Genomic DNA, 10,124 nt, shown 5'->3' with positions numbered 1-10,124 from the left:
GGAAATATCCCATCTCTATCCCATCAAGATCCAGGGTATCTTTTCCCTGGTTCCAGAGAAGCTGAAGCTTATTAATGTTGCAGGTGTATTGGGTTTTTCTGCAAGCTCCAAATGTAAATAATACTTATAAAGAAAGACAATTTAAACTGAAGTAAGGGGTTGCTACTCAGAAGAAGGTGAGAGGCTGTCAGGACACAAGCAAGGGCGGGAATCTCAGCTGGTCACTGTCACTGGTGAAAGCTGACCATGTTGCATACTCATGTTCCTAACTCCTCCCAGGCATTTCTCCTGAAACCTGAAGGCACAGAGGAAGATTTTCAGTATCATCAGCCTAACTGCTGACTTTAATCATAGGTTAGGGCTGGAAAGGACCTTAAGATCACCTAGTTCCAACCCCCCTGCCATGGGAATGTGACTCAAAACACCCAAGCGCCTTACCCCAGGCCAATGATACTCCTGTCCTCTTCGGATGTGTTTCCCTCTCTTCATAGTGTAAGGTGCCTGTGTCTGTTAAGGTGGTGCTGCTGCAAGAAGGCCCTGGGTATCAAAGTAGCTATAGTACTGGGGCCTGTTGTTGATGAGATCTTACCACCACTTCCCACCCCAGCTCACTGTAACTCCTGGTGACGTGGGGCAGATAGATAGAGTGTATCAGTACAAACTGCAGATGGGGAAAAAGAGGCAGGGCTGGCAGTTTCCTTCCCATTCCTTGAAGTTAAGTGGCTGCTTCTAAGTCCAATTCAGCTGCTTCTAGTCTGGTGGCAGGTGTTTAGCATGGCTCTGCAGGAACCAAGAATACTGCAGTCCAAGCAGTAGTGAAGGACGTGATGTGGACAACAAATGAACCACCGCTTTTGTGAAGCTGAAGAAGGTGAAAGTACCAGAACCACCTCTGTTCAAGTGCTCTCCACTGAAACTCTGCAAGTTTTCCAGAGCTTTCCTTTGAAATAAATACTTTGTGTTAAGCTGTTGGAGGGTAGTTGTTTCTGTTACCTACCTCTGGTGTTAATTGGCACTGTAGCTCTAGATGTTGCTTTTTGTTCTGGGAAGAAATTGTGGTACTGTAAGCAACACATCTTTCCCTTGCCTAAACAAAATCCCTCAACCTGGTTTTCTGGAGCTTTTTATTCACTTCCTGATCTCGGAGGGCAAGCAATACCCATTTATGAGCTTTGAAGAACCTCAGGATCTCGCTGGGAAATGCAGTGTACAGGTGATGAAAAAAGTGGTGTTACTTCTCTTAGCATCACTGTCAGAAATGGGATCTTTTTTCTTATGAATGTGTAACTATTAAAAAAAAAAAGCATTAGAAAAGAGCCACATTTTTAATTTTTTCAAAGGAAAACAACCAAGTGAAAATACATCTTCATTCCATAAATAGTATTAGCAGCAAACCCTCCCATCATTCTAGGTGGTACAAGGTTTACAGCATGAGAAGCAATATATACTGTAAACACCATCTGAGCATCTGTAAGCCTCCTCCTTACTGAGTCCATACAGTCTTTTAGTTCTTTACCTGCTGCCATGTTCTAGTGAACCAGAGCAAGAAGAGGCAGTAACTGTTCTCCAAAAGCCAATGTCTGCTTTTCTGTAGTGGGGTAACTGCTTTGTCTGCAAATGCTGATTTTGCTGATTTCATGGGGGTTTTTTACTTTAACTGAAGTTGTTTGGGTTTTTTTAAGAAGGAAACCTGAGCATTGCTAAGTCTTTGCTTTGTACCAAACCACATCCTTCAGTTAAAAAGTATTAAAAAGCAAAATACATCACCTGCCACCACCATTTTTTGTTCATTTCTCTCATTGTCATGGCTTTGGCAGTTAAGGACAGTTGGCTTACAGGTCACTGAAGTCACTCAACTACATTTCTTCTGGTTTGTGGCTCTTTACTCAAAGGGCTATGCAAGGTGTGTCATGTATCCGGGCACTGGATGGATTAATCTGAAGTGATCTGGAAAAGGAAGTATGCACAGTGTGTGTGAAAAAGTCTCCTTGCCTCTCACATTTCCTTCTTAGCAACTCTTGTATGTGCATGATCCATTCTCATTCAGTGTTCTGGCTACAGTTTATTAAGCGGTGGTAGCGTGGAGATGAAAACAGAAGGAAAAATCCTCATTTGACCTACGGTCTTGAGTGGGAAAACAAAGAAGGTGGTGTTTTTCCTTCCCAAGTTACAACATCCAAGGAAATTTCCTCTCGCTTTTCTTCATTTGTGTCCAGAGAGGGCGTCACCAGTTGAATAGACTCCATTGTTAATCCTACAGTCTTCAGTCCTCATAGAGTCTATTAATTCCTCCTCTGAATCCTCCTCCTCTTCCTCCTCTGGGGCTGACAAGCTGGATGTGGGGCCTTTACATATTTTTAAGTGGCGAGTGAGGTGATATTTGGTTAGATAAGCCTTGGAGCATTTTTCACAGACATAGTCCCTCTTTCCTTCATGTGAATTGAGATGCTTCTTAAGGTGATTTGTCCTCAGAAACAGCTTGTCACACTTGGGGCACTTGATCTGCCGTTCTCTGCAAGACATGATGAAGTTAGTTACAGCCTGCTCCTGCCACAAGGCAGCTGATCCTGTATTAAATAGCAGGGTGGGTGGTGACATGAAGGGTAAAAGGGTCAGTCTTCCTCCTGAATCTTACTTTCAGCATACTTGAAGGAAGAGCAGACCAGAAATGACAGCACCAATGCAGCACTAAAGTGTAAATACTGCTCAGTTTTCTCACCCAGTGCACACAACCCTCTTCTCTGCTCCTCCCTCCAACATGATTGGTAAAAGTCTGGCTTTTTGGGTTAACTGCTAGCTTGCACCCACTGTTCTTCTTTCCCAATGATAAACTGAAGAAGAAAGAATTCTACATGGGTTTTGTTTGTTTGTTGAATAAGACCAATCCCTGGCTGAGCTCCATGTTTTGGCAAGGGTATATATGTTGCCATGGTGGAAAGGTTGGGCTCCCGTCTTCCCACCTTGCATAAATGGGTGCAGGAGGAAAGAAAAATAAAGAAAACAAAGCTGCTGAGTGTTAACAACCCTCAGTCTGGAAATGCTGAGCAGAGACTTACCATATTGCAGCAGTCAAATACTGTAGATGACTCTGCAAAACACCTCCCAGCAGTAGTGCTCTTGGCTCTGGGCATAAGAACAAGCAGCAAAGCAAGTCTGTCTGTCTGCCTCTCACTCATGCTAGCTGCACTATCCTGTCTCCTAGGCAGCATGACAGAAGCAGCAATCAGTTCCAAGTGAGTGCAACAACCAGATGCTGAAAACAAAGTAAGCAGAAGGAAAGGCTTTGGGCAAACAGCCTTTAAGGGAACACCTTGTCTTTGGAGTAACTAAGCAGGATGGAGAAATTCTCACAGCTGAAGGAAAGATCTGACCTGGCAGAGAGCTGAGGGGCAGATGAAGACCTGGAGGTAACAGTAGGAGGACCTGGCAGTGGGTATCTGCCCTGACCATGGGCATCTCCCTGCATGTGTGAGACCTGGGAGGAGGTAAGAGCTGGGAATGGCTGCACCCCACCCCAGATGCAAACAGGAAGACTTCACTAACCAGCTACTCAGGATAACATTGAGGAGTTTTATGATTTTGATTTATAATATTTATGACTGTGGTCATGTTCTCAGGAGAGAACTGAATGTAAATCAACTAACCCCCTCTCTCCAAAATGATGAACACTCCAAAATGCCATTTCACAGGACAAGGTGCATGCCTGAAATTTACCATGTCATTAAGATACTGTGAACAGTAGAATAGGACAATTTCAGCCAGTAACAAGGAATTTGTCCAGCTTGCCTTCTCTGTCATTTCAGAGGATGAGCCTATAATCCCTAGGTCAAAACTATCGGCAAACTGGAGATTCTCTCTTGGACTGTCCAGCTTCATTATTTATTGCACTAGCCAGTCCAGCACATCCTGTGGGATCACTTACTGTGTGTGAGTGAGTACGTGTTGCTTGAGGTCCTGCCTCCGCATGAACAGCTTTTCACAGTAGTCGCACTTGAGGTTCTTCTCCCCGGTGTGGATGACCATGTGCGATTCCAGGTGAGCCTTCTGGGTGAACGACTTGTCGCAGAGGGTACAGCGGTAATTCTTCTGCCCTAGGATTGCATACGTACACCCACAAGCTGAGTCAGTGTCCCAAGAAATACAGTAAGCAAACAAGCCTGACCACTTCCCAGAAATACATTTTACCCTGAAGAAAAGCAGATTTGTTGTGAACAAGACCTGTTTCCTCTCGCAGTTCCTTTAGACTCACCATACACTATAGATTTAGCTATGCAAAACCCAGTCACAGAATCATAGAATGGTTTGGAAGGGACCCTAAAGATCATTTATTTCCAACCCCCTGCCACAGGCAGGGACACCTTCCACTAGGCCAGGTGGTCTACAAGCCCTGTCCAACCTGGCCTTGAACACTGCCAGGGATGGGGCAGCCACAGCTTCTCTGGGTGACCTGTTCCCAGTACCTAATTGTCCATGTCCAGTGCATCTGACTTCATCATTCCCAAAGCTTTTCGTCCCCCACCCCATGCCCCCAAGCCAAAAGCCCCACTTGATGCTGTTTCAAACCACTGAGCCCTTCATGTGATGCACGGTTATGCACTTGGCATGTAACACCTCTAATTCCTCTAATTCACTCTAAGCACCTCTGATTCCTCCAGTGCACATGGTCAGTCAGCCTTTCCCATAAGATAGACTTTCTGCTCCTTATCTACACCAGCTGTGCCTCCCTGTTCTGCATATCGAAACATCATAAGTAGGCTTGTAATTTTTCCAGCAAAGAGATTGAGGCAAGCGCTTAAAAAGACTAGGCTTATCCAAGATGAATTCTTGAGGAAAAATAATGGTAGCCTCCTTCCTATTAGTAGCCATTTAGTTACTGTACACTAGTACATCCCTATGTCCACTGATCTCCCACTGGAACTGTATCTGATGCCTTACTGGAGCCCAGGCACATTTGGTGCCCTGCATTGCCTTTGTCTAGAAAAACAAGTTCTCTTATCTAACAAACACAGGTACAAAGCTCACTGGCTCTTTGGTAACTTCTACATTTTATCCCATTTTCCCACTTACCTGTAGTTCTTCCATTATTTTTTGCCAGAAATAGTTCAAAACCACTGCACACCACTGAATTCAGACTAAGTTTGAATACCACTGGACCCCCTCTGCCACTGAGTATTCTGTGGTTGTGTATACCGTATTTGTACTTGATCAGTTTAATAAAACTCCTCTTTGCTGTGCCCACAGCTTCCTGTGCTTGACTCAAATGCACTGAACTCCCAGTGTTATTTCCTTCCCAGCTTTGTGATTTGCATTCTGTAATTCCCAATGGTTGGTTCAACCTTACTGAAAAAATAGAGGCAAGAAGATCCACACTATTGCTAGCCTGTACGTGACCTTCACCCTCTCCCCTATCCTCACACTGTGCTGAATCCACGCTTTTTGTATTTCTTCTCTTCTTACACAGCTGAAAAATCTTTCACTTTCTTTAAAACTCTTTTAATGCTCATTCACTGATCTGCTGGCAACATTCCCTTTATCCCCAAAGGCTCTAGTGATACCCAAATGACCACAGAAGTCAACAGCATGTTCCAAATTCAGTTTTGATGAGTGACTGACTGACCCTTACCCACATCAGTCTGACCCCAGTCACCAATTTCAGTCTTGTGCCATTACCTTAAGATAAAAACAATTCAGGTAGGAAAGAGGGGAATGATGTCCAATTTTTTACCAAGGCCTGTAGTGACAGGACAAGGGGCAACAGTTTTAGAGAAAGAGAAGAAATTTAGATTTCATAGAATCACAGAATCATAGAATAGTTAGGGTTGGAAAGGACCTTAAGATCATCTAGTTCCAACCCCCCTGCCATGAGCAGGGACACCACACACTAAACTATGTCGCCCAAGGCTCTGTCCAGCCTGGCCTTGAACATCGCCAGAGTTGGAGCAGTCACAACTTCCTTGGGCAACCCATTCCAGTGCCTCACCACCCTCACTGTGAAGAACTTCTTCCTTATATCTAACCTAAAGTTCCCCTGTTTAAGTTTAATTACCCCTTGTCCTACCACTAGAGTCCCTAATGAAGAGTCCCTCCCCAGCATCCTTGTAGGCCCCCTTCAGATATTGGAAGGCTGCTATGAGGTCTCCACGCAGCCTTCTCTTCTCCGGGCTGAACAGCCCCAACTTTCTCAGCCTGTCTTCATACGGGAGGTGCTCCAGCCCCCTTACCATAAAGAAGAATTTTTTTACAATGAGGGTGCTGAGGCGCTGGCACAGGGTGCCCAGAGAAGCTGTGGCTGCCCCATCCCTGGCAGTGTTCAAGGCCAGATGGTCAAGGCTTGGAGCAATCTGGTCTAATGGAAGGTGTCCCTGCCCATAGCAGGAGAGTTGGACTAGATGATTTTTAAAGGTCCCGTCCAACCAAAACATTCTACAGTTTTATGTTTCTTAGAGCTCAGATGCATGGGCACAAGCTACGCCTTGACAACTGGCCCAGGGATCGGAGAGAACAAGTCCTGCCCCAGTGTTTTACTAGCAGAGACATCTCTATTTAAAGTCCCCAGCCCTTACCTGTGTGTATCTTGAGGTGTGTCCTTAAGTTGCTAGGATCACTGAAAGCTTTGCTACAGAAATCACACTTGTGTGGCTTCATGCCCATGTGCCCCATGAAATGGACGTGGAGCTTGGACGGGGAGATGAAAGCCTGGGGGCACATGGAGCACTTCCACTTCCTTTCCTTGCCGTGACCTGGTCCATGGCTGCTGCTATGCCCCTGACTGGGGAGGTGGCTATGAATATGGCTGCTCAAATGGGCCTTGAAGTCCGCATAGGAAGCACACTCCTTTCCGCAGTGGCAGATGTGCACATCTGGATGTTCAGGTACACCTTTGGGAACAAAAGCATCACTGTTAATGAGGCACAGCAAGGCTTAACAGAGCGTGATCCATGTTTACACTTAGTCTGTGGTTACAAAACCAGCTGCAGAGATTTTCACCCCCGTTCCTCTTGGCTCTGATGCCTGCTTTTCAGCTCTTTTAGGTAGACCGTTTCTAATGTTTTGGGGGGCCAAATTTTGGAATGGTTTTGAGCACAGCTCCACCAAACCTATCATAAGCACAGGTAGGGGAGGATGGGAAAATCTTCAGCTAGCAAAACTCCATTCGCACCAGAGGGATGAACAGAAGAAAACCAACCCTTTTTCTTTGAAACTACAATAATTTACTCCTCATCAGTGGAATTAGATAGTGAAATGTTTCTTTCAAATGATGGTACCCCTGTAGTCATGGAATATAAAAGGAAACTATGATGTGCACCACTAGGAACTGAGAAGGAACATAATGCACTCCAAAGTCACAGTGCCCAGAGATGGCATGAAAAGGGAACTCAGGCTGAGTACTCCCTGCAAAGCCAACAAACATGAGCACCTACTTACCAAGCTGTCGTGCATAGTCCCGACTGTAATAGAAGAGAAGCTCGTGTTCAGGTGGGATGTCCCGAGAGGTGCAGAAGTAAATCTTTCCATCATGAGGATAAGCTACGAGATTCTGCTCTTCCCGGTTCCTGTGGCAATAATGAGTGTTATGAAAAAAAGCCCTCCAGAAATAATGACTTTCTGAAAGAAAAATAAAGAAGGAAATTCCTACAAATAAGTAATGAGAGAACCTCAGTGCGTGTCAGGACATAAAACCCTTCATGTCTGGCACTTCTGTCCTTCCTTATTAAAGGGAAGTAAAAGAAAACTGGACCTTGAGAGCCAATCTGCTCCACTAAATGATACGTTTTTCACACCACTGTGGTATCTCACTGAGAAAATTATTAATAGACATTGGAGTGGGTTGAGAGAGGAGAGTTTATGATCTCTTAAGAAACTACCAAAAAAGAAAATATATATATATGTAACATTAACCCCCTTAAGAAACAGATAACACATAAGGGAGAAATAAATATCAGTTAAGTCTTAAAGCAAAATCAGCTTCAAAAATAACTCTTGAAAAGTATTTCCAAGATATGATTATTCATCTTCTGAAGCTGTTTCTTGTGCATATTTGTTGGCAGTACCTGAAACCAGCAAAGCTGTGTCCCACCGCAATAGGAGATCAAGCATTAAGTTCTTGACTCCTGCATTTAGCAGCAATAAAATGAACTGCAGGGAAAAACTACTTCGTGTCACAGAGCAAGAGGAAAGCCTTCTCAGTGGACCAAGTATGGAGCAATGCTGGATAGTTTTCATTGCAGGCTCCAGAAAGACTGAGGGACAGCTCCTATGAGCTGTAAGAGCTTGGAACTTGGCCACGAGAACCCAGGAACACTTTGATGATAAACTATTAAAATCAAAAATACAATCATCAACATGAGCTTCACAGATGTATCCGAAAGGAATGGGACAGAGGGAAGGTAGTAAACAAGCTAATACACAGTAAGCCAATATAAAAATAACCTGGTTGAAAGCTTTAGAACAAGAGAAACAAAGTTTGGGCAGGTTTGGGGCTGTTTTACTACAGCATGTGTACTGGTTCCCCTGTAACATTCTCCCCACCAGTCCAAGATGCCTACACAACTCCTGACGGGAAGGTTCCCTGGTCCCGAGCTCATTACCCTTCTAGGCAGTCAGTGCAGCAGTGTACATTCTCCAGCACAGTCCCTGTGAGCCCCCAGCTCAGACTCGAAGCTACTCAGCACAGTACAGGTGGCTCTCACCTGGCTTTACGTACAAACATCATCCAGTTACATTCGTTTTCATCAGTTGTAATGATGCAGAACTCCAGGACACCGTTGTGGTAGATCTACCAGGAAAAAAACAAATGCAAACTTAGGACAAAACACAGCAATAAATGCAGTGAAAGCCAGCTTCTTTCTTTAACAGAGGATATGTTTAGAACAAGCCAAGAGGTCTCCATTGCCACTGCAAAGACCACAGCCCTGTTCTCACTTTCCCCCTCACACAGGAATCTTGACCTCTCTGCTACCGAGGAGGTTAGAAAAACTGTTTATCAGCATCCTTCCTACACACCACCTTTAGGACCCAGCAGAAATGAATTTGGCTGCTTTTCTTACAAGCAAAGTCTTGTGAATAATAGTATCTGGGCAAACAGTACATGTTTTATTTATACAGATCAATTTTACTTTCTGAACATGAAATGATGGGGGAAAGAAAAGCTTTAAAGCAGCTTTCCTAAAACAAATCATTCATCACCTGGGGGGACTTTCAATAAACAAGGATACAAAACAAACAAGTGCTACCTCGTAATTCATATACACTCTCTACTGCAACTGCACACAAATAATGGAAACCACATACAGCCTTTTAAAAGAAAAGATGTTTGTTGTCCTTCAGAATTGATTACCAGCATATTACACAGTATACAGCTCTGCTATGCTGATACTAAGTATTAATCAAACTGCATTAATTTTGATTTTTGGCAAGGATGATAATGTTAAATCTGATGTGTCATGTGGTGACTTTCATCAGATAAAGGCAGGCCTGCCGGCTGTATGAGCTGTAACATCTGCTGACCTTCCAGATGTGACTAGCTGCTTTGTCTGTCCAGTCGGCCACCTCCAGAGAATGGCTCTGCTGCCCGATCAAAGGTCCAAAACAAGTCCTTACGGGAATGGTTTCTCGTGTCCACACACCTATCAGTAGAAGACCGAAATCTGCAGAAATCAATTATTTAAACAACTAATTGTGCATAACAAAGAGGTGGGAGGTTTATGAGATAATGCTCCGGGGTAATATCTAGGCATAAGATCATCAAAGCTTCTACTTCACGTGTAAAACACACTTAAGGCAGAGACAAGAACCACCACCACCACATGACACTAGTGGGAGCCGCTTTGTTGTAATTACAAATGTTTAGTTTGTTTGTCAAAAGCAAGTGATTTACTTTCCAGTAAGCTATAAAACTAAGATCCTAGCCACTTGTACCAATTCAGGTTTTCATGGCACTTTCTGCAGAAGCAGAAAATACTAGTTTCAGTAACTACATTTCGCCTACCTAATCCCCAGGAATTTCCAGAATTGTTGCTGGGCATTGTTAAGCAGCTTCTGCATTTCTCCCCAGAGGCAGCTGTATTTCTGTCATGGGCAGAGGGATTCCTGCGTGTATATTATTTATTATTAAACATTTATAA

At 44.1% G+C, this 10,124-nt stretch overlaps 1 protein-coding gene across 1 annotated transcript; it reads right to left on the bottom strand.

The window, feature by feature from the left end:
* Positions 1-1,790: 1,790 nt before the first annotated feature.
* On the bottom strand, positions 1,791-9,647 carry LOC104401295 (PR domain zinc finger protein 4; the record flags this gene model as incomplete). The annotated part of the gene is made up of 6 exons (XM_010020924.1): positions 1,791-2,512; positions 3,923-4,091; positions 6,564-6,878; positions 7,426-7,553; positions 8,691-8,776; positions 9,508-9,647. Coding segments are annotated over 6 exons (1,148 nt in total), but the record flags the coding sequence as incomplete, so codon positions are not given.
* Positions 9,648-10,124: the final 477 nt, after the last annotated feature.

Source organism: Nestor notabilis, unplaced genomic scaffold, assembly GCF_000696875.1.
Source record: "Nestor notabilis isolate BGI_N333 unplaced genomic scaffold, ASM69687v1 scaffold10628, whole genome shotgun sequence".
Taxonomy (NCBI): domain Eukaryota; kingdom Metazoa; phylum Chordata; class Aves; order Psittaciformes; family Psittacidae; genus Nestor; species Nestor notabilis.
Note: the sequence above shows the minus strand (reverse complement) of the source record. Positions and strands in the feature narration are given on the sequence as shown.